Consider the following 25,967-nt stretch of genomic DNA (forward strand, 5'->3'; position numbering starts at 1 on the left):
AGGGGAAGAAAAACCTCATTCATTATATTTTAATAGCAATTTTATAATGATAGAACGCCGGTTCCGTATGGGTGAAGTATTAATTTTAAGGGTAGGAGTCAGCGATTGTGGAAAATGCTTGTTGTCAAGATCCTTTTCTGTCCAAAAAAGTGCGAAGAATACGTGCTGAAAAAAAATCTGGTGTTAATACACAGCCTAGGCTCTGTATATGGGCATGTTGCTAGCTATGGTGGGCCTCCTTTGATAACATACCAGTAAGTTATGTTGGAGACATTTTGGAGTGGTTTCTGATTTTTTGTAGTATGTAGTATTTATATGAAAACTCAATTCCTTTCCCTTTGTTGAACCCCAAACCAGCCCTTGAATGAATCAAATCAAATCAAATCAGTTTTATTTGTATAGCCCAATATCACAAATAGACATTTGCCTCAGTGGGCTTTACATTCCATACAGTATGACACTCTGGCCCTGCCCTTACACCCTTAGCTTGGCTGAGAAAAAAGACGAGAATGAGTCCAGGTATCATCATAAATTCCTCAGTTTTTTATTAAGTATGGAATTTGTTTGTCCTACATGAACTGTAGTTAATTATCCCTTTGTCACTACATTTTTCATTATATTTGTTCCCCTTGACTCTTGTCATGTGAACAGGAAACAGACAAAGATTATATTTCAAGGAAAGATGAATCCCCGTCATCAAAAAATGTTGTTTTATTTTCTCCTCAGTGTTGATGACCTGGCTGTCTCTACACGTTAACACACACACACACACACGCACACACACGCACACACACACACACACACACACACACACGGGCTGACATACACACACACACACACAGATGCACATATACACATGGATACAAACACACCCACACACACACACACACACACACACACACACACACACACACACACACACACACACACACACACACACACACACACACACACACACACACACACACACACACACACACACACACACACAACATCCTCATTACTACAGCAAGTCACCAAAAATGCTGTCAACATGTTGACATGTATCTGGAAGTTTTTTCAAAGATTTTGAAATATCTTGATCTTGATAAGAACTTCCCATGGTGTTGTTTTCAATGGTTGGTTGAACAGGATTATCAGATCTCAACTTGATAAGTGATCGATTCAATGGCATGCCCCTTCTCTCACACACACACTAAAACAAACACACACACACACACACACACATACTCTCAGACAACTTCACACACACACACACACATACACTCTCAGACACCTACACACACACACACTCTCAGACACCTTCACACACACACACACACACACTCTCTCACACACACACACACACACACACACACACACACACACACACACACACGTTCAATGGCATGCAGGGCCTTTCCCAGGCTCTATTGGCAATGCACTAGTGCGGTCATGGATTAAAGAGGAGTCCTAGTTGCAGAGAAAGTGCCTTTATGTCAGTTGATGTCAACATTGTTTGGAAATAGTTTTAGCAGCAAAAGAAGCATAAAAAACATTAAAAGACAAATAACACTGCGTGTCTATTATCATACAAACACACACGTACGCATGCATATGGCACTCACACACACTCACTCAGACACAAGCTCACACGCTCACTCACTCACTCACTCACTCGTTCACTTGCTCACTCGCTCATACACACACACACAATATAACACACACACACACACACACACACACACACACACAAATAAGACTAACCAATACACCACCACCATATTTTCTATGTTATTATGTTAACCAAGAGAGAAAATGTAATGTTTTTTTTCTCAAGAAATACATCTGTATATTTCTTGATAGTGACAGTAATTGTTATAATTGTTTAATGATTCTTTGTAGACGTTTCAGGTTCTTAGCAGTTGACTATTATCAGGAGACAAAAAGGCCCGAAACTTCCTCCTTCTGGGGCAGATCAAATTCTCACTTTTCTAGTATGTTGGAATGCAGACAGTTTCAGTTATTCTTTTAATAAAAATAAAAAAAGTTTAAAGATCAATTTTTGGGCATTTTGCACTTTATTAGACAAATTTGGAGAGCCAGAGTTGAAATGGGTCAGAGAGGGGAATGACATGCAGAGAACGACCACGGGCTGGATTCTAACCCGTGGTCTGCTGTGAAGAGGACTGAGACTCTATGGCCCCAATGTTTCAGTTTATTTTAAAGTGAATGGAATGTCATTCATGATTCTTCAAAAGACTTTAAATAATTATCATCAGCAGAAACAATCTTCACACATTAACCAGAATTATCAACACAATACTCTAACAGTAGAGGTGCGGAAAAGGATCAGTAGACACACGCACACACACACAAACACACACACGCACACACACACACAAACAAACACACACACACACACACACACACAAGCTCAATGGCATGCACTGCCTTTCCCAGGCTGTGTTGGCAATCCACTATTGCAGATCTATCTCATAGTTACAGAGAAAATGCCTTTATGTCAGTTAACGATTATGTTTCAAGGAAAGATGAATCCCCGTCATCACAGACTGTTGTTTTATTTCCTCCTCAGTGTTGATGACCTGGCTCTCTGTCTCTACCTGCCCACACATACACACAGACACGCACACACACACATACACAGGGGCTGACATCCACACACACACACACCCACACACAAACACACACATGGGCTGACATACACACACACACACCGAAATGCACATACATACATGCATGCAAACACACGCACACACACACACACGCACCGAGATGCACATACACACATGGATACAAACACACATACACACACACATTGTCAAGACTATCCAGATGTTTGGAAACAGGAATGCTCTCAACTTTAAAGACATTTTGTGGACGTATTGAGAAGTTAATTTCTAATCCAAAGAGATCCTTTCCCAGATATAGAGTTCTCACAGTATTCTCAGATGTGCCTAAGCGCTCTGGTGGCGTAGTGGATAGAGCGCGTACCGCATTGTCCCTGGCTATTGTTGCAGTGGTCGCTGGTTCAAATCCAACCCGTGGACCTTTACTGCAAGTTACAAAAAATGCTGTCAAAGGGGAGAGAATTAAAGACCTACTTCACCGGTGGAAATATGAAGGTGTATTCAACTTTGAGATCCTATGTAGTATAAATGTGCAAAACATTTTAATAATCGGTTCATCCTAGCCTGAGAAAAAGGCAGAAAGGGTGTTTTATGGTCTCAATGTCTAACCCTACATTTTACTAGAGTGACATCACATGAAGGGTTAGCTCTGTGATGTATCTATATGACCACTAATGCATTTATTTTCTTAATAGTGATTTTATGCCAACCCCTAAGATTTATCGCTTTATAAACTTTATGTGTAACACTTTGTCGTGAATCATAAGGTCCCTGCTCTCCCCCTCACCCCAGACACATCTCTACATGTACAACAAATGTCACTGTTCCTTAGAAATGATATAATGATAAGGAAAGTTTTAAACATCCTGCTTCTTGTTGCCCAATCTAGTGACTTTCTCAACACACAAACAGGTGGCTGCTGGTGTGATCAGGGTGTGACAGAATCAAATCCAGATAAGATATTTGAAAAAACAACAATAGGCCAACTGTATATAGTAAAGCAAGGCAAGGCAAGTTTATCTATATTGCACAATTCAGACACGAGGCCATTCAAAGTGCTTCACAGGGGCAAGAAATACATCAAGATTAAAACACATCAAGTATAGGGTAAACATAAGAAAAGCGAATGAAAAATATGAAACAGGACTTTAACTTATTTCCATGGGGCTCCAACACACTGTATTTATCAAACAGGAATAGAAATAAAACATTTAAATAAAATACAAATGACAGGTTAATAGGGAAACAGAAAAGTCTTCAGACTTGATTTAAAAGAGCTGAGAGTTCAGGTCAGGGTCAGGGTAAACTTTATTGTCCTGTTAAGGAAATTTGTCTTGGGCATTGTGCTACATTTTGCTTAACCAGTAGACAACAACAATATGACACAGTAAAAACACAGTAAAACCTTGGCCTACACATTGGACAAAGCTAAAACAACAAGAACATCACACGGTAATTCTAGGACATAAAAACATTCAGACAAATTAAAGTGCGAGGAACTTCAAGTTTTTTGGGAGTTTGTTCCAGATATTTGGTGCATAAAAACTAAAAGCTGCTTCTCCTTGTTTAGTCCTAACTCTGGGGACTGCAATTAGACCTGTCCCAGACAACCTGAGGGCTCTGGACGGTTCATAGTACACATCTAACATCTATCTAACAACACTCGCATTAAGATTTGACAATGCCAGTGACAGACCAAGACAAATATGACAGGATAACTTAAATTCACAGAAAATGTAGCTTTCAAAAAATATCTTGGCCTTAGGAGAATTGAAATGTGCTCGAGGAACTTTTAAATATTTCTGAAACATTCAAGTGATATCAGTCAAATAAATAGTTTTTTTTAACAGGTAAAATGGACTGGTTGTATAAACAACCATATTCCTTTATCACGTAGGCTAAATGTCATGCATGATCACATTGAACAGAATTATCAGATCTCAACTTGATAAGTAATCTATACAATGGCTTGCACTGCCTTTCCCAGGTTGTGTGTTACAGAGAAAATTCCTTGTATGTCAGTTTAGGTCACAGACGCATGCATATGGCAAATATATACGCAAACACACACACGCCTTCACACAAACAAGCTCTCACACACCTACACACACACGCTCTCACACACAAGCACACACTTTCCAAGGCTGTGTTGGCAATCTACTATTGCACACACACACACACACACAAACACACATACACACACTCCCTCACACACATTAACGGACTCAGACACACAAACTTAGACTCACTCACTCACACTTACTTACATACGTTGCTCTAACCACTACTCTACGAGCGCCCCAATGTATCAGTTTATTTTAAAGTGAATGGAATCTCATTCATGATTCTTCAAAAAGGCTTTCAATGCAATCAGCAGAAACAATCTCCATACATTAACTAGGATTATCAACACAATACTCTAACAGAAGAAGTGCAGAAAAGGATCAGTAGACACAGGCACACACAAACACACACACACACACACAGACACCCTCATTACAACAGCAAGTCACCACTCTCAACATGTTGACATGTATCCAGACGTTTTTTCAATGATTGAAATGTCTCGGGGGCGCCCTTAGCTCAGTTGGTAGGGCGTCCCCCCCATGGGCCTCAGCCAGCAGCAGACCCGGGTTCAATTCCAGCCCGCGGTCGTTCTCTGCATGTCACTCCCCTCTCTGCCCCATTTCAACTCTGTCTCTACACTATCAATAAAGCATAAAAATGCCCAAAAAATATCTTAAAAAAAAATATATATATATTGAAATGTCTTGATCTTGATTTTACCCCCACGTTGTTGTTTTTAATGGTTGGTTGGATTATCAGTCACACACACGCACGCACGCACGCACGCACGCACGCACACACACACAAGCTCAATGGCACGCACTGCCTTTCCCAGGATGTGTTGGCAATCCGCTATTGCAGATCTGTATCATAGTTACAGAGAAAATGTCACCACTGTTTGGAAATAGTTTCATGTCAAGTCAAGTGAAGTCAGCTTTGTTGTCAATAACTTCACATGTACAAGACACACACACACACACACACACACACACACACACACACACACACACACACACAAGCTCAATGGCACGCACTGCCTTTCCCAGGCTGTTGGCAATCCACTATTGCAGATCTGTATCATAGTTACAGAGAAAATGTCACCATTGTTTGGAAATAGTTTCAAGTCAAGTCAAGTCAAGTCAGCTTTGTTGTCAATAACTTCACATGTACAAGACATATAAGGGAATCGAGAAACGTTTCCTACTATCCCGCGGTCAACAGATATAAGTGTACAGGCACAAACAAACAAATAGATATGTAAAATATAGTAGTCAGTAACTGGTTTCCATATACATAAATAAGTATAGTAGAGAGTGGGGTGAGATGTGCCAATTTTTACTCAAAATTATTTTAAAGTGAGGCCTTGACAGTTATGTCTCCAACTCAAATATGTACATATATTTCAGGATGTTGTGCATCCCTGGCAACAATAACTTTGGATTTGAAATGAACTGTTTAAGAAATATAGCTTTCGGAAAAAAAGTTGTCTTGTGGCACAACTTGCCCCCGGTGTGGTGTAAGTTGTGCCACAAGAGAGAATACCATGGGGTAAATTGTGCCATTGATATATATATATCTCATAAACTGTAATTCAAGACAAATCCACAAGACAATTACTTATTTAAGGTTTATTTAAAGTAAATATTTTACAAAGATTGAAGGTCAATTTTCTTAAACAAGGCCTAGCAGATCTAGGTGGTTTTACCTGCAAAGCTCACAATGACAAAGTCACCATCATCATCTTTCTGGCCATCTGAACTCTTGTCAGTGGTGTCGTTAAGTGGAATGGAGATGTCAGTCTCTTCTGAGCTACTGTAGACAATCAATTTCTTTTTGCTGACCAGCGTATACAGCCATGCCACTGGCACAACACTCAGAAATGTACTTTGCACTAGCTGCTCCGTGCTTGTGGAACCAACTGCCACCTGCCAAATGCGATTCCTCCTCCATTTCTGCCTTTAAATCAAGGCTCAAAACCCATCTGTACACCCTGGTTTTTCCTCCCCATTAACTATCTTACCTCTGCACTACTAACTTTGTTTATATGTGGATGTCTGAGCTTTATGTCTTTTATTTTTGTTATTGTTATTTTACCTTCATTGTTTACCTACTGAATGCACTATGTTCAGCATTTTGGACAGTGCAAATTGTTATAAATGTGCTTTTATAAATACATTTTACATACTTACTTATAACTCACCTAGGCCCTTTGGCACAAATCACCCCACCGCCAGAATTTTGGATAATTAGCATGATGCAGCAGTTTAGGGCTGACATCGTGCTAACTGTATAGACTCAAAGTGTAGCATACTAAAGCACTAAAACATGTGTCAAATGTTTTCAAACTTGTCTATAATTGTTCAGACAAAATAATCAAAACACCTTGATCATGGAAATTTTGCTTTGAAAGGCAAAACGCAGTTTTCTGAGCTTAAATGTGCTTATATCTTATTCCTTGTGTCTCCCTTCTTTACAGTATGAGTCAAATGGATGGCTCTTCTTAAATATATGGTCACATTACCAATTCTTCCACGGTTTTCTAGAAACAAGGGGTGGCACAACTTCCCCACTGGCACAACTCAGGCCACTCTCCCCTATAAGTATTTGTACAAAAAGACAGTCAATAATGGCAGCAAAACGTTCTGTAGGATGTATTCAGTATAGTGCAAACAAGACAGTCATTTATAAATGATGATAAATAGCAGCAATTTCAGTCCGTATGATTTGTAGTGGTAGTAATATTATATTAATGCTAGTAATAGTGCAAAGACATTTAGTCCAGAATGTAGAACGGCAGAAAGGAGGGGGGGGGGGGGGGGGGGGGGAATTAAGCTTCCTGACAGCCCGGTTGATGTGGTTGAGGGGAGAAAGGGGAGAGAATTAAAGACCTATTTCACCGATGGAAATATGAAGGTGTATTGAACTCTGAGATCCTATGTTGTACGTGTGTTGCATGGAAGGGCAGTCATAAGTCAGTGGAGCGGGTCAAAATATGAATGTTACAACATCACTAAATGCTCCTGTGTGCTTGTTGTGGCTTATTTACCACGTTATGTCATTTTAGAATCAAAAACATAAATAGCGGGGTCGCTCATGGTGTAGGGCAGGGGTGGCCAACCCGCGGCTCGCGAGCCGCATGCGGCTCTTTGCCCAGCTTCGTGCGGCTCTTCAGTTCATATCAAATTATGTAATTATAATTTTTTTTTTTTTTTTTATACTTTTTTTTGTGTGGGCCTGTGTGTGCATGTTCGCAAACGTTTCATGCGGCTCTTACGTTCGTTTTACATGTTGTCTATTATTTCATTTTTTATTCTATTAATGTGTAGGCCCTATGTGTATGCCTGTTCGCAAATGTTTAATTGAGGACGCAACATAACGTTCGCAAACGTTTGGTGCGGACGCAACATAAAACTGCCCGCTCAGCTTGGAGGGAGTTTTCCGTGAGTAAACTATTTGTGTCAAGTTCGCTCCGAAACAGAGTGGGAGAGTTCATATTTTTTGTTGAACGTTATGGCAGGCCATTCTGCCTTATATGCCAGGTGTCATTTGCGCATTTCAAGGCTTCAAATCTTCGGCGCCACTTCAGCTCTCTCCATGCTAAAAGTAAGTCCCACAAAGCAACATGCATAGTAAGAGAAAAACGCTATTTTAAATTGTTATATTTTTGTTTGTGGACTTGTTTGAACTGAGAGTTTGTGTGTGAGGCAGTGCACACAATGTTCATTGTTGAAAATGACTGCCCTGTCGTCTTTAGTACTGTAGGAGTCCAGTCCTGTCATTATCACAGGGGCGGCCTTAACGATCTGGGGGCCCGTTTCAAGTCCTAGTGTGGGGCCCCGTTTTTTTTTTTTTTTTTTTTTTAAATAAATAATGCTTGTGCATGCATGTGCAAGCTCCCCGCGAAAATAAAAACGCCCCCCCCTTGAAATCTTACTGGCCACCCCAGTGCCCCCCCCCCCCCCCCCAGTTCAAATGTTATTTTTTATTTTCATTTTATTTTTTTAATTACATTTTATTCCTGATATGTATCCTAGTTCAGAGATGATATGTATTTTTTTTTCTTTCTTAACTTTTTTTGATAGGTAGTTGCCAAGTTCATCACACAAACACTCCAATCCACTGATATGAGATCAGTTTGCAATTTTCAATTACTAAATTAATGGTAGGACTGTGGCCACTAGAACTGGTCTCTGGTCAGCAAAGGTCTTGAAAACAGCATAAGTGTGCTTGTGACATGCGTGCCACCCATGCATGTGTATAGGCACGTGTCCCAGCAGATTTTTGAAATCTGAATAAAAAAATTAAAGTTTGTCGTTAGCGAGTGTAACATGTTCTTAGCAAGGGCAGACTTTCATAAATAAAGGTTTATTTTTTTTAGCAAGATATTTGGTCAAAAGCTAGTGGTCATCCGTCCCTCTGTGCAGTTGTTAGGCATCTGGCTGCTAGCAAGTTATGTTGTCTTGCTAATTTTACTATTCATCTGAGCTTAAATAAATACTGACTTTTTCCTTTGTTATCTTCGCCAGAATGCACCAGAATGCTTAGATTACATGTTAAAAACACAAAAAAAATCTTCTGGGGGGGGGGGATGCCCCCAGACCCCCCTTCAGGGGTTTAGTTTTCTGACAAACATTACAATGGATACTAACATGATTTGGGCATTTGGGATTATAAATCATCTTTGAATTGGTTGTACAGCATATCACATGCTATTCATTCAGGGGTGCGATGGCCACCCCACTCTAACTCTGTGGCCCACCTTGGCCACCCCCAGTCAAAATTTCCTGGAATCGCCACTGTGTGTACCCGTGTGTACGATGTGGCTCTTTGCAGTAACACAGTAAAAAATGTGGCTCTTTGTCTCTGACTGGTTGGCCACCCCTGGTGTAGGGGTTGGAGGGTCCCCCTAGAGTCTCAGTCCTCTTCACAGCAGACCCGGGTTACAATCCAGCCCGGGTCGTTCTCTGCATGTCATTCCCCTCTCTGCCCCATTTCATCTCTGTCTCTACAAACTGTCTAATAAAGTAAAAATGCCATAATAGTCTTGAATATATATATATATATATAAATCCTCCTCATGGCCGGTTCCTGGTTTGCTTCCAGTTTATATTTGATATAAATTGTGTGTGTGTGTGTGCGCGCGTGTTTCTCTACATTTTGTCTAAAATGGCAGCACTGTTAATGAAGGTTCTGGGCATTATCAGGTAAGATTGAATCAACTACAGTTTGTAGGCAAAGCCACGCAGCATTTTGGTAACACTTTATGATAATGTTCATTTAAAAGTAATTTATAAGTCATTAGATAATGATGAACTGATCATTTACAAAACAGTAATCTATATATATTTGTAGATGATTAATAAGTGTTATGTTAACCAATCACAAATGTGTTGTAAGTCATCTATAAAGCTTTTAGTAAATCATGAAATGCTCATTAACAAATCATTGGTAAATTATCAGCAAGTCATTTACAAACTTTTCTGCATCCCCCCAATCTAAAGTGTAAACCATTCATCATGTGTATAAGGGCTGATCCTCAACTAAAAATTGATATGGTCGAATCTGATAGGTCGAATCTTGTCTATAGTCGACTAACCGTTGAATCAGGCAAATTTGTTCTTGCTCATGATCCATATTCTCATTAATTAGACCATTGATGACTATGGCAATCTAGGATGCATGTCCTTAATGCCTGAGGGTTTTCTGAAAAAATTGTATGAATTGTAAAGTCTACCAAAACCTTAATATCTAAGCCTGTGTAGCACATATAAACATGAAATAAAATACATTTAAAAGTTAAGGTTCACAGGTTTTATTTAAACATGCTCCCTTAGCGCATACAAACCAACACATTTTTCTAAAAATCGTCAAAATTAGATGGGGGAGAAAAAAAAGAATAAATAATATAAATATTTAAAAATAATGTGCTAAACGAGGTTATAATCCTGCTTCCTTTTAGCATGGATAGTAGTGACTGAGTGTGCAGTGGAGGGATAAAGATAGACAGATATAGGAAGGAGAAGATAGCTTTATTTTATTATTTAGTTCAGTTATCACTGGCACCATAAATCTGACTTCCCAGTACAACTGGAACGCAGACTGACTCCTGCTGTCGGGGGCCGATCAGCTGGTCCAAACGGCTGTATACCACGGAGATGAAAACACAACTGAAACTTAACTATCGCCTGGCTGGGCTGAATTTGAGTTGGAGCAGCAAAATATAGCCTAAATTCATAAATATTGTTTATAAATAGATGCAATGTGTTGTGTGATTTTCGTCAGTAGCCTATAGTAGACCTTGATTCTGCGCTCCGAACGCCACTAACTGTTCTGTAATACACTATCGCCGACACAGCTGGTGTATTTTTTTTACTATTATTTATTTATACATTTTTTGATTGGCGTGATTTTCGGCAAACAACACATTTTTTGGGTGGTCACGTGGTCTTAAAAAATCAACAAAACCCACCTCATGTGTATTTGAACCAATGACGGTGCATTCTATGTTGCGCACGCCATGAAAATTAGATAAAGTAACAATGCTGCACGACGCAGCATCAGGCAGGAGATACAATGTGGCATCGTGCAGCAGCCGTCATCAATGGGTTAAAAGAGATGAGAGTTGCAGCAGACTTCAAGTTTTCTGGGAGTTTGTTCCAGATATTTGGAGCATAAAAACTAAAAGCTGCTTCTCCTTGTTTAGTCCTAACTCTGGGGACTGCAAGAAGACCTGTCCCAGACAACCTGAGGGCTCTGGACGGTTCATAGTACACATCTAACATCTATCTAACAACACTCGCATTAAGATTTGACAATGCCAGTGACAGACCAAGACAAATATGACAGGATAACTTAAATTCACAGAAAATTTAGCTTTCAAAAAATATCTTGGCCTTAGGAGAATTTAAAGGTGCTACGAGGAACTTTTGTATATTTCTGAAACATTACATTTCTTCCTCGTGTGATCATAAATGACATGTAAAAGCAAACGAGACCATCTGCGCAATGAATGCTATTTTTATATAGTTTTCCATCCATCCATCTAGTGGATGTTTACATTTCATCATTACCTCAGAGTATTCCAAGTAGTAGCAAAGTAGTATATTGTGAAATGCATTCATAATACTGGGTGGATATTAGTCATTAACATGTATAAACTCAAACTGACAGTCCATATGAAACACACACACACACACACACACACACACACACACAGAGTTGAAAACAGGTTATGGTGTCTGCAAAACATAATAGCCTTGGCACAGAACCATTTAAATAAATTCCCAAGAAATGGTCAAGAATTCAGGTTGCAACACCTAGATTTTTTTAAAGTGGGGTTGGGCTTGGACAATTTTTTAGAATAAATACAGGACCAAACCTCCTTAAAGATAGCTCATCTCTGTTTTTACAACTGATACTCTGAGGAAGACTATTCTGCTAAGATGTGTTACGCATTGCCACTGCACTGGGAAAGATCGGGTAAGTACACTAGAGTTTTTTTTAGAAAGGACATTTGTCTTACTATTGTACAGTATATTGGGTGTAAGTGGGGTCATAATTGAAGTCAGAATTTAAGTGTTAATTAAGTATTTTATTTTATTAGAAAATAAATACATAACATAATATACATATAAAACAATTATTATACGTAATAATAAAAGTGCATGGGGTGACATTGCAAAGGACAAGCGGAAAGAATTTGTGAACATGAGAGATTTAACTTAAAAAAAAAAATCAATTTATTTTTTCTGTTTCTGTTTTGCTGAACCACTGCAGGCAGAAAGGGAGGAGCCGCAGCTAAAGAATGCACTTCTGCATAGTTACGTTTATGAAATATTTTAGGAGTTGATGCCTACAATACAAGTCATTGTTGAATGTAGGAAAAAAAGTTCGATCAGATTATCTCGGTTACCTTTCGTCACCCACTGGAGATTATTAAAAATAACTTGTGTTTGTATATCTTTAAATTAAGGTATGCATTTGCTTTGCAGAAGAATCTTAACAAAAACAACAACTTAAGAAGTTGTATTATATAGCCGTTTTCAGAATGACAAATGTGTTATTAGGAAGTGAGATTAATGTGTTTTTAATGGGTTAGCGAGGTATGTTGAGCCTAAAGCCAGAGATTTCAACAGCACTGAGGTGGCTCCCTTCTATACGGAGGCCGAGAAAAAGCCTTGTTTGCAATACTTTTTAATGCACTTATCACTTGATTATGGGTCAATAAACCTACGATCCTGGTTCCTGAGAAAAACAATAAGTTCTGATGAACTCTTGCCATTTATTATTAAGATATTTTCATTAACTTTTGCATCTTTATGTGTCTTTGTGTTTCAGTCTTTCAGGACGTGGACTTCCACCCAAAGATCAACAACACAGAACACAGAACCAGTGAGATCTCAGAGCGCCAGCTGATTGTGAGGCGCGGCCAGGCGTTCACTGTGACAGTGAGACTGTATCAACCTTTCAATGGAGAGCCACTCATCTTCACCGCACGTACAGGTTAGTCTTTTGTGTATTCATTGTTATCATTTAAAAAGGTGCTACGAGGAACTGTAAATATTTCTGAAACAGTAAAATTTTTCCTCTGATGATCATAAACTACATGTAACAGCAAACAAGACCATCAGTGTTAAGAACGCTGTTTTTATATAGTTTTTCTTAATGCCTCATGGGGACGCTCACCCAGGAACAACAGCTGGCATAGTAAAAACACTACCACTTTTGTCCAAAGGGGTTGCTAGAATTAACAAAAAATAAAAGTTTCGGGAGCACATTTAAGTAATAATGTATGTAGGTTAGGAACCTTATTCACCTTTCAAGACCACGGAATAACAAAGTATTTCACACAGGCAAAAGCCTAAAACATTGTTCAAAGGAAAAACAGTTTATTCTACTGCTAAATAAAAACCTGGACGTAAAGCAGAAGGTATAAGATCCATGCGCGATCACCAAAGGCTTATGTCATGTAGATGCACCGACAGAGTTGATGTAATTACTCAGAATTCCACCTGGAGGCGACACAAGTTACGCACAGTAGCTTCAAGTTTTCTTGGTTTAGACTTTTGTTTAAAGGGATTTGTAGATGATCTATGAAATATACCATTACAGCATTGAATGAAGGTGTAGCTCCCTCTATTATGTCAAAACTAGCTTCTAATTTTTTTAAATTCACATAATGTTCCTTTTCTTATTAGTTTATACAAAAATTTGAAAATTTTGACTCTCATTCATTCTATAGGAAAACATGCATCTGAAGACCGTGGGACATTGTCAGTCTTCACTTTGCCAGAGAGTGTCAGTCGTTCACCCACAGCCAAGGCGGTGTGGAGGGTAGGGCTCGACGGCAGCTCCTCCCCAGCCAATGGCATCCTAAAGCTGGCCATCCTCCCCCCGCCTGAGACCCCCATAGGGAAGTGGAACCTCATGGTGAAACACAGGGACCAAGACAGGCATCTGGCAACTCTGACATTGCTATTCAACCCCTGGTGTCCTGGTAGGTGTTTGTGTGTGTGTGTGTGTGTGTGTTCTGTCTTTCTGTCTATCCATCTATCTATCTATCCATCCATCCATCCATCCATCCATCCATCCATCCATCCATCCATCCATCCATCCATCCATCCATCCATCCATCCATCCATCCATCTATCTATCTATCTATCTATCTATCTATCTATCTATCTATCTATCTATCTATCTATCTATCTATCTATCTATCTATCTATCTATCTATCTATGTGTTAAGTTAATAGTTGTTGGTATCTGAACCCCTCTAGATGACGCAGTGTTTCTGGATGATGAGGACCAGAGGCAGGAGTACGTGATGAACGAACAAGGAATTGTCTACACAGGAAGTGGAAACTATATCTCCCCTAAACTGTGGGACTATGGACAGGTACACACACGCGCACGCATGCACACACACATGCGCACACACACAGAACCACATTTTTATGTATTCAAGTCAGCCATTCCACATGTTGAAGCTTTTATATTTGGTACTTGAAGTTGTAAACATAAATTCACAGGAAACAGTAAGTACACAGGAAACATATTTATTTTACCTACCTTCAACATGAAGTATCCAGTAGTGAGCAGTTGCTTTAAATTCAAATCTTCATGGCAGTTATTTATAGAGTTTTGACTTTGTTAAGGGGTAGGACTAGATACGTTTTTTTACTTCCTCCTACTTCCTTTTCGAACATGTGGAAAGTGTGTCGTTTTTTTTGGGCGTTTTGTTTTTATTTATTCATCTACTACTATTTTAACTTAGTTTTTGTTGCTTACATGTTCGAAATTAAGACAAAGTCACATTATGGATTCTCAAATATAATATGTCTCAGTTTTGCTGATACATTTGCCACTAATAATAATTTAACATTTTGTTTTTTGGTGAATAAATAAACAAAACAAAGTAAATGAACTAACAAAAAAGATAAATAAAACAAAAAAGAACTTTAACCAATTAAAAGGTGCAACAAGAACCTTTTAAATATTTCTGAAACATTTATTATTTTTCCTTTGATGATGTGTCTAGTTAGTATAATACAGCTCTGGTAAAAATCTGGAAAAGAAACCAGTTTGGATTTTTCTTAAAACTTCATCTCTACATTACTTAATGGAAATGCTCTTAATGACAATATTTTGGGGGGGGGATTTGGTAGAAATGTTGTCAGGAGTTTATATTATAAAACCAAAATGTTCATTCTACTCAAACATATGCCTATGAATAGCAAAACGAGAGACAGTGAACATTTGGAGTGGTCTCTTAATCTTTTTCCAGCGCTGTATGTTTCAGATTAACCATTTGCAGATACTATTGCCACAAATTTAAATTAAAACATTTGTTATCTTTCCATCAGTTTAAAAAAAAAAAAATTAAATTTATAATTCACATATTTATTACATTTTCACAGACAGTACTTACTTGGTTACTATGTCACAGGATACTAATTCATACATTTCATAGCCTAAATTTCATGGATTTCATGGCGGCAACAACAAAGAATGACTACACACATACAATGAGACAAATCTAGAATACATTTTAACTAATCTCTCCATCAGTTTGAGGAAGACATGACAAAGATCTGCCTGAAGATTCTGGACCTGAACCTGAAACACTTGGCAGACCCGGCTGATGACGACTCCGCTCGCTGTAACGTGGTCTACGTCAGCAGAGTGGTCAGCGCCATGGTAACACACTCACTTTATTTATACAGGGAGAGAGAGAGAGAGAGAGAGAGAGAGAGAGAGAGAGAGAGAGAGAGAGAGACAGAGAGACAGAGAGACATGCTACATGTGTTTGTACGCCTCACAATAAAACAATACATTTAGACGGACCATTTCGGACTGTGGTGAGCCAAAATCCAGCGACGATACAATGCACCATCGATGGGCTGGTGCCAGTGACTGTAAAAGTAATTTATATGTGCCAAGATTAGAGGGAAACTTAGATAGATAGATAGATAGATAGATAGATAGATAGATAGATAGATAGATAGATAGATAGATAGATAGATAGATAGATAGATAGATAGATAGATAGATAGATAGATAGATAGATAGATAGATAGATAGATAGATAGATAGATAGATAGATAGATAGATAGATAGATAGATTTGAAGGAGTCTCCTATACTGGCACAGAAGGGTGTGAATGTAGACGGTTATTGATGACAGATATGACTTTCTGTACACAGAGAGACATGTACGGTAGAGTATTAGGGCGACATTTTTTTTAGGGAGGGGACTGCTAACTTAGCAGTCCCCTCCCTAAAAAAAGTTAGCTAAAGGGACCATATCACTTACTGAATCTTTGAGAATTCCTCTCTCTTTTGTCCCTTCCCCAGATAAACAGTTCTGGTGACCGAGGTGTGATAACGGGTAAATGGGGAGAACCCTACGACAATGGGGTGCCCCCCACTCACTGGAATGGAAGTCATGCGATCCTTAATAAATGGCTCCAGAGTGGCTATCACCCGGTGAAGTACGGGCAGTGCTGGGTGTTTGCTGCAGTGATGTGTTCAGGTACGGTAACATCTCACTCTGCCACACTTTTAAATGTACTCCAAAGAACTTTCCAATCGTGTTGATTATAGCACCCTCCTTTGGACAAAAGCAGTAGAGTTTTTTAACTACACCGGCTGTTGTTCCTGGGTGAGCGTACCCATTAGGGTTGCTGGAAATTCACGGAATTGACCCTTTGCAAATCCCGGGATAAAAGAAGGAAAAGAAGAAGGGATGAGCGAGGGGACCGCTAACTGCAGTAACTGACAGGAAGTTAGCTAGAAGAACCATTCCGCTTACAGCACCTTTAAATGTGTTTGGTGGAACGGGGCGAACAGCGATGCTCCAGCTGTTTCATCTCTGACTCTAGACTAGAGGTAGTGCGGCTGCTTGTCGCTCAGTCTGTAGAACGGCGGTGCATCTCTCTCTCCACTCGCATGTCATTGAAAATATATAACCAGACACGTCAAAAGCCTCCCGTCTGAAAAGGCCATGATGGCGAGAGTATCTTTTATTAGTAAAGGCCACTATTAACGAAAAATGTCCCACCCAAAATCCCGGGTCCCGTTCCCATGTACCCATGACAAAGGCATTAATAAAAACTATATAAAAATTTCATTCTTTGATTTCTGTTGGTTTCAGTGTTACGTCTACTGGGCATCCCGTGTCGCACCGTCACAAACTTCAACTCAGCCCACGACACCAACAAGAATCTGACCATTGAAGAGTACTACGAGTACAACAACAATGGAGTCAAAGTCCGAGTGAAAGAATTATCGGAGAGAATTTGGTGAGACACTTTAACTTTGAGAGCGGCTGCTGTACGTCCAGGTTTTCTCTTAGCAGTAGAATCAACAACTGAAACATTTCTTAAGGTGCAAACACACTGCAATCCGCCGCGCCGTGTGATCAAATCGTGACATTTTCGCCACCGCCCGCCCAGAGGAGCCTTCTCTCCTCTGGGGCTTTATTCTGGTGCTAACCGGCACTAAGTCTGCTGTGCTGATGGTGCTTTACCCAAATGCTAACCGGTGCAAACTTGGTTCATATAAAGCTATACTGATAGCTGTACACAGCTTAATGCTAATATAAATGTGAAATGCCATTGATGCACTAACACATTTAGCATTACTAGCGCATGTGTCTCGATAAATACAGTAAATAAATGTTACTGACTTTCTTGTTGTGTTCAGGAACTTCCACGTCTGGGTGGAGGCGTGGATGAAGCGTCCAGACCTGGCAGCAGACGGCAGTTATGATGGTTGGCAAGTTCTGGATCCAACACCTCAGGAGAAGAGCAACGGTACAGACTCTCTGGTTTATCTACAGACACTATAAAGGTGCAGAAGGGATTCTGGAGACAGTTGTCAAATTTTGTTCACGATCCGATACCTGCTCGTACTGTGTGCTCTAATTAAAATTGGTGTTAATACACAGCCCAGGCTCTGTGAACTGGCATGTTGCTAGCTATGGTGCCCCATCGCCTTGTCAACATACCTTTTGTTTACATACCAGTTTAGAGAGCAAAGGTGGTGTATTAACACTGTTTTCAGCACACAAACAGTAGAGAAGGGTAGTGGATCGTAAGGAGGTATTCACTGATTTTAAAAAAAAAGTGATTTTGACAACATGCATTCTCAAGAATCGCTGACTCCACCTTTAACTGTGACGCATGTCCTTCCCCACTTTAATAACCTATAAAAATGCCAATTAATTCTACACACTGAACCTTTAATTTATAACTAAATATAACTACTGAATGGCACCAAATGAGAGTAACTTTGATAAATCAGCGACAGTGACAGTTTAAAAAAAAATCTGAATTAGAACTATAATATCCCAAAAAACAACAAAGTCCATTCCATGATTTTCTTGCCTCTCCTCCCGTAGGTGTGTTCTGCCTCGGACCGGCCTCCGTCAAAGCCATTCTGAAGGGAAACGTGGATCTGACGTATGACACCCCGTTTGTGTTCGCCGAGGTCAATGCTGACTGTGTGAAGTGGATAGTGAGTGAACAGAGGCTGAGCACAATCTCATCAACATGACATTTAGGGACATGTTAGAAATAATTTTTTTTCTGCATTTTAATGCATTATTAGACAGTCTAGAGACAGAAGTGAAATGGGTTATAGAAGGGAATTGCACCTCTTGGTGATTAATACCTTCTGTTAATCGCTGTACGTCCAGGTTTTTTTCTTAGCAGTAGAATCAACAACTGAAACATTTCTTGGGCTCTTCTTGGGATATTTCTGAGCTCCTGCACCAGTCTGGGGGGGGGCTATACTGAGAAATAGAAGAAAAGAAAAGAGAGAGTTTTGTGAGGCTTAATCAACTAATCAAAAAATGTACGTTAGAAGAAAAACATATCAATGACAGTCCCCATGACCATTGTGTGTGTCTGTGTGTGTGTGTGTGTGTGTGTGTGTGTGTGTGTGTGTGTGTGTGTGTGTCCTGTCAGGTCAACAAAGACGGTTCACACACTAAGCTCCCGTCTGATACGAAGGAAGTCGGTCAATCCATTTCCACCAAGGCGGTCGGCTCTTTGATGAGGTCGGACCTTACAAACACCTACAAATACAGAGAGGGTGAGGTCACAGTCACACACACACACACACACACACACACACACACACACACACACACACACACACACACACACACACACACACACACACACACACACACACACACACACACACACACACACACACACACACACACACACACACACACACACACACACACACACACACACACACACACGAGTATCCTGTATAATAAACTACTTGCCATGCCTATAATAGCATCTCCAATACCATTTTTATTTAAAGCCTCTGTAAACCTAAATACACATAATCCTTCGCACTTCGTAAGTGCCACCCACTTACGAAGTGGGGGGGTAGTTGCATGATAGTGAGCAGCTGAAAAGAGTTAGCCTCATTTGTCAAACCAAATTAAAGATATTGTCATTTAAGTTTGATAAACTTTACAGAAATTCGGTTTAGATGAGGCGGGCTATGCTCTTAACCTGGCACCGCCCGCCTACGTACTTCCGCTCAATTTTAATTTCCCTTCAGTAGTCAGTCTGGTTCTGCTGTATATTCGCGGGTTTTCCCCAGACAGATTTTTGACGGTCCAGTCAGTGAACAGAGGAAGTGGCTCAGAAACCGGCGCATGACATACTGTACGTCTCGACCAAACGTTACGCGATTGGTTGGCAGATCCAGAGTGGCACCGGGCAAATTAAATTATGTACGATGGTCTGGTAGGACCAGGCTACTAAGCTCTGGAACTCATGACCCAATAAGTATTTTGAACCAATCACAGCAGTTCTCTACCTAAACAGTAAAAAAGCTATCTTAGTGGACTTTGTTTTATAATATTTATGAACATTTATTTTCAATTATATTTTTGATTGAGACACCCAACTTTGGTATCATATATCAATTTTTACTTTTTTAGACCAGGTTAACAGGGGCTTTAAATGTACTAATATTACAGGGGAGCGCTCGAGGTGTAGAGGCTCAGTCCTCTTCACAGCAGACCACGGGTTAGAATCCGGCCCGGGTCATTCTCTGCATGTCATGCCCAGTTTCAACTCTGTCTCTCCACACTGTCAATAAATCATATAAAATGCCAAAAAAAATTATCTGAATTTTTTTTCTTCTGTTTACTAATATTACAGGAACATGGAAGGAGAGGTCTGTGTTTGATCACGCCCTGAACAGAGATTACTCCGAAGCTGACGGCAGTGGAGACACGGATGACGATGACGATGAGGCAGTTAAGGATGGAGGGCAGAAGACAGTTAAGAATGGAGGGAAGAAGACAGATGAGAATGGAGGGAAGGAACCAACACCAGACGACCCTCAACTGAAACTACGATTTAAAGAGGTACTGTATGTCACAGTGTCGAAGAAGTTACCATTGCTACTGTATTTTGTATTACTATACCTCTGGATAAATAAAGTGTCTGTTTGTCTGTCTATTTATCTATATCCAAACATCCATCCATCCATCTACTTGTCTATCTATCTATCTATCTATCTATCTATCTATCTATCTATCTATCTATCTATCTATCTATCTATCTATCTATCTATCTATCTATCTATCTATCTATCTATCTATCATCAAAATGTCTAATAAAGGGGGGAAAAAAGAAATAAATAGAAAATCTTTTAAGAAAACTCAAACTTATTTGTGTTGTGCTGCAGGTGTCCAAACCGAGGAACGGTAAGGATGTGAAGCTGAAGCTGGTTCTGAACAGCCAGATGAGAGGTAAATCGCAAATATGCAAAAACCCTCTTTCACATGTAGAAAATGGATCTGTAAATGCGTAAATACGATTATTTTAGTAATTTCAGAATAAATAAATATTTGTAAGTCTAAAAAAATACATGTTTGTGGATAGTGAAATACGTGTGAATCTTGATACACACACTTGTCAGTTGTATTCTATGCTTTTACAAAAATGGTTTGCTTTTACAGATAATAATGTCCAATAAAATCTTCCATAGGGGACAGAGCCGTGTCCATCGGCATCAGCGTCCAGGCCATGACCTACAACGGTCAGCCCTTTCAGAACATACAGTACGAGAGGCTGGAGAAGATGCTGCCGTTTGGGAAAGGTGACACTCTTCTTATGGGGAGGTTTTTCTGTGGAGATTTTGCAGTTCAAAAGGTGCTCCGAGGAACTTTCAGTTTGTCTAAATTCTAGCACCCCCTTAAGGACAAAACCGGTAGTGTTTTTGCTACGCCAGCTGTTGTTCCTGAGTGAGCGTACAGTATACCCATGACAAAGGCAATAAGTAAATAAATAAAAACTACATAAAAATAACATTGTTTACACTGAAGGTATCGTTTGCTGTTACATGTCATTTATGATCATCAGAATAAAAATTGGACTGTTTCAGAAATATTTTAAAATTTCCTTGTAGCACCTTTGAAATGCTATTAAAAAGAGAAAAAAAATTAAAAAGACGGATATCTTAAGACAATTTTGTAAGTATTTATGAAGTAGACATACAATTAAGACACACTTTCTCCTTATGTATTGTATCGTAACATTGCACCTTGAACTTGCCTGTTGCATATATTGGTCGCATCACTGGTTAATGAAAACTGAGGCTCCGTCGTTTTGACTTAACCCCCACTGCGCACTGATTTGTGGGTCGGAATCGCCCGAAAGCGTCTGTCTATCTAGCTGTCTGTCTGTCTGTCTATATGTCTGTCTGTCCGTCTGTCTGTCTATCTATCCATCTGTCTGTCTCTCCGTCTGTCTATCTAGCGGATGTTTAAAATTCTTCGTTACCTCAGAGTATTCAAAGTAACATAGTAGTATAGTGTGAATAGTATATTGTCCACATATTGGTCTGTCTGTCTGTCTGTCTGTCTGTCTGTCTATCTATCTATCTATTCATCCATCCAACTAACCATCTATCTAATGCCTGTCCCCTTCTCTCTAGATGTGTCTGTCTCCATAGTGGTCCCGTTTTCGGCCTACAGTAAAGCGATGTTGCATAGCGACAGCATGAAGGTCACTGCTGTCGTCATAGATAACTGCATTCCAAATGGAACATACCTGGCTGAGACTGACATCGTGCTGCTAGACCCGCCCATCACTGTCTCGGTCAGTGGGAAATCTGTCTGTCTGTCTGTCTGTCTGTCTGTCTGTCTGTCTGCCTGTCTGTCTGTCTGTCTGTCTGTCTGTCTGTCTGTCTGTCTGTCTGTCTGTCTGTCTGTCTGTCTGTCTGTCTGTCTGTCTATCTATCTATCTATCTATCTATCTATCTGCCAGTGTCTCTTCTCATAGTCAAACTGTGGAACAACCTAAACTTAAAATGTACAAAATAGCAATACTGCATTGAATTAAATTGAATAAATTGTTGCTAGCTACGGTAGGCTACATGTTTACCTAACTGTTTACATACTGTTTACAGAGCCTAGGCTGTGTATGAACACCATATTTTCATTCAGCACACGCAGTGCAGACAGGGAGCAGATTGTGAGGAGATATTCACTGATTTTGACATAAAAAGTGATTTTCTCAACAAGCGTTCTCCAGTATCACTGACTTCACCTTTAAAAACAAACTTTGTAAACTCACTGAAACAACAGCACACCCACCGTGCATTAAGAGAATAGAGAACAACAGATAAAAACAGGGGAATTTGCCCAATTAAAGCAATCTTTTTGGAATTTTAAATCTTCCAATGTATCTGTGTTGCAATGGAGAAAAACAGATAAAAAAGGGCAAATGAAAACTTAAAAGCAATGTTTTATTTTATGATGAATAATCTGTCAAAATAAAATGTGTGTGTTGCAGGTGTCTGGTGTGGCCAGAGTTAACCAGGAGACAATGGGGCAACTGGTTTTCACGAACCCGGTCCAAGAGACACTACAGAAGTGCACACTGACGCTCTCTGGCAGCGGACTGTGGAGGGAGCCCTTTGAAATTCAGTGAGTGTGTGTTTGTATCAGTCTGTAGCTGATTATTTAGAACATGTATAAAATAAATGTTAATCTTTTTTTCCCCCTTAAATTATTAATTATTTTTATTTTTTATACACTCTAAATGTATGCTCGTTTGTGTCTATGTCTTCAACAACTGAAAAAAAAGAAAAAATAATAATAATTATATTTCTGTGGCCCCCAAAAAGAGGTTTTATCCAACGGCAAAGGAAAATCACCAGCGCCAAAATGATAAAAAATATTGAATAAAAAGAGCTTTTCAAAACTGTTCTATATGTGTTTCTAATTCAGCTCAATTCAACACCTATTACTTGCAGTTGCCGTGGTTTGGATTCAAATCCGTTTTTTCTTTTAAATGTGTCACATAAGACTTTTCTTCATTACATTTTTTTAATAATAATTTTACTTGGTCTGATAAGCAACCAAAAATGTCAAAATGTCAGTAATTTAAAAGCAGTATTGCCCTGCCATTATCTCGATAGCACAACATAACTATACTATTAAGAGCTGTTTATTTGTTTAATGATCATTACTCTTTGTGTGCCCCACAGGATTGCAGATATGAAGCCAAACACCAAAATGACTGTCAAGTTCCCGTTTGTCCCGTACAAAGCCGGATGGAAGACACTGATGGCCGATTTCGACTGCTCTCTCTTCAGGGACATTACCTGCAGCTGCACCGTCAATGTGCAGCACTCACCCTACATTTACATTCCCGAGCAAGAAATGTGCCGTCTTAGATAGGTTATGTCGCCCCCATGAGGAATTCTAAGTAATTACTGCTGTATCTCAAGCTACATCTGCTAACGTCAACCCTACACATTTTCTTCTTTTAATTGTACTCTGGGCTCAGTTTTTAGGCTATACATTTTATATCTTTTTTTACAAGTCAGCAAGTAGGCAATTAGTTTACGACTGTAATGTTCCCTACCATTTCCCTACAAAGTTATAATTTTCAGTTTTTGAAGAAATAATTTTTTCGATATTTGTGAAATCAAATTCATGGTCAATTGAATAGTTTATTGATGTGTAGTCACATCCTGAACACATAAAACCAACAACCATTCATATAAGCCTACATATCATGACATCGCACACAGCCAAGCGCTTGGTCCTGCTGCAGTATCGTGAAAGAGCCTCTTTATAACAGGCATCTGGCCTGGTTTTGGGGGGCTCAGAAAACAAATTTTAGCTCAGACTCAAGCTGAATGTACTTACACACACAAACATGTTAACAAAATGTAACTTCTTTTATGGTCAGATTATGCCAATAAGTTATCTTGTGCCATAAAATTATTTCAGTCCACCGTGTTAGCCTGTTAAAGCTATTGCCCAGTTATATTGTATGTAGGGAGGGGGATCCTTATTTTTATTGATACCATTATAGACTCCGCAATCAAAATCTTTATCAATACTTTTTTATTATTTTGTTAAGAGATCTGGTGGAGGCTATTATCGCTTTTATTGCTTACAAGATGATCAGAGCTCAAGATAGGACATTAAACAGGTCATAATCCTATATTAACTACCAATTTTATATTGCTGGAAAAACAAGTATTTCAACAAAAACTCAAAATTTGTTTTTTCTTGATGTTACATAAGAACACACCATGATAACCTTTTATGGACCTTTGCCTAACTATCATTTTACTGAGCCGACCTGAACACATCACATATAAACCGTTTGCGATTTAATTTTTTCCTTTTATTTTTTAAGCTCTTATCCTGCAGATTTAACCATGGATTTAAAAAACTGCATCACTTTGTTTAACTGACGGGACTTACTGCACAGTCTCTCGTTTGCTGATCACTGTGAAATAGTTTCAATGTTATACTCTTATGCTTTTTACACTTATACTTTATTTAGCACACTTAAGTATGTTAACATTAACTTCACATTATTGAGCCGTGAGCCATCTAGTCTCTCCATACTAAGTGCACACTATGAACACCATGCATACAGGGAGTATAGACAGTCTCAGTAAATAATCGGCTCATCACTTGGTTTACAAGGTCAGACAACTTTTGAGAACTCTGCCTGCACCCATAGCAACTACTTAGCAACGGCCCTTCTCAAGTTACACCTGCACCTAGTGTAGTTTCCTCCCCTCATTTAATGTATCTTCTGCCATTGGATGGAATGCGCTAAGAGGCTGGGACCAGCCTGGGGCATTACACAGGGGAGGTCAAGCCTAACATCCACGGCCTACCTCCAACTATAGTCAACCAATCAGATGTATTGTATTTGTTACATACTGTATAACAAACCATAATAATAAACCTTTAAGCTTTGAAATAAATCTTGTACTTGTTTTTCCTTCTACAACTCTGGACAAAAGAACACGTTTTTTCAAAACATCACCGCTGCTATGAATGAATGACAAGACGGTGCCCTCTGCAGAGGCAGCAGCTGATGGAGGTTTTTGTTTTTAGAGAAGGAGTTGATGCATGGTTGAAGGAGTTTTGTCAAGACTGTCGAAGGTTCAACACTTTTTACTAGGGGTGTACACGTGTACAAGCGTAACCGTTTTGGTAAATAATAACCGTTTAGGAAAAATCAATAAACAAAAACCAAAAAAAAAAAAAAAAGTAGCCTAACTGGAGTCACGATACCCCGAGACCAACCCAGCAAAACGGATAACGAGACAAATGATACCTTATACCGTCTACATAGCCTATTGTGTGTGTGTTTTCGTGTGTGTGTGTGTGCCTATTGACCTCTGCTCTCTGTCCATGGTGCTGAAACACAGTGTCAAAATGAGTGTTTTCACTTTTCTCAACATTATG

At 39.4% G+C, this 25,967-nt stretch overlaps 1 protein-coding gene across 1 annotated transcript; it reads left to right on the plus strand.

The window, feature by feature from the left end:
- Window positions 1–12,139: 12,139 nt before the first annotated feature.
- LOC307249233 (protein-glutamine gamma-glutamyltransferase E-like) lies at window positions 12,140–25,464 on the plus strand (the record flags this gene model as incomplete). Its single annotated transcript, XM_080025876.1, has 16 exons — window positions 12,140–12,176; window positions 13,035–13,199; window positions 13,939–14,193; window positions 14,474–14,592; window positions 15,765–15,893; window positions 16,550–16,727; window positions 17,349–17,496; window positions 17,900–18,009; window positions 18,597–18,712; window positions 19,165–19,291; window positions 20,392–20,600; window positions 20,924–20,987; window positions 21,227–21,337; window positions 22,175–22,338; window positions 23,035–23,168; window positions 23,732–25,464. The coding sequence occupies 16 exons, from the start codon at window positions 12,140–12,142 to the stop codon at window positions 23,922–23,924; spliced, it is 2,259 nt and encodes a 752-aa protein (XP_079882002.1). The 3' UTR covers window positions 23,925–25,464.
- Window positions 25,465–25,967: the final 503 nt, after the last annotated feature.

This window comes from Ammodytes marinus (assembly GCF_949987685.1).
Source record: "Ammodytes marinus genome assembly, chromosome: 4".
In the NCBI taxonomy this organism is placed as follows: Eukaryota; Metazoa; Chordata; class Actinopteri; order Uranoscopiformes; family Ammodytidae; genus Ammodytes; species Ammodytes marinus.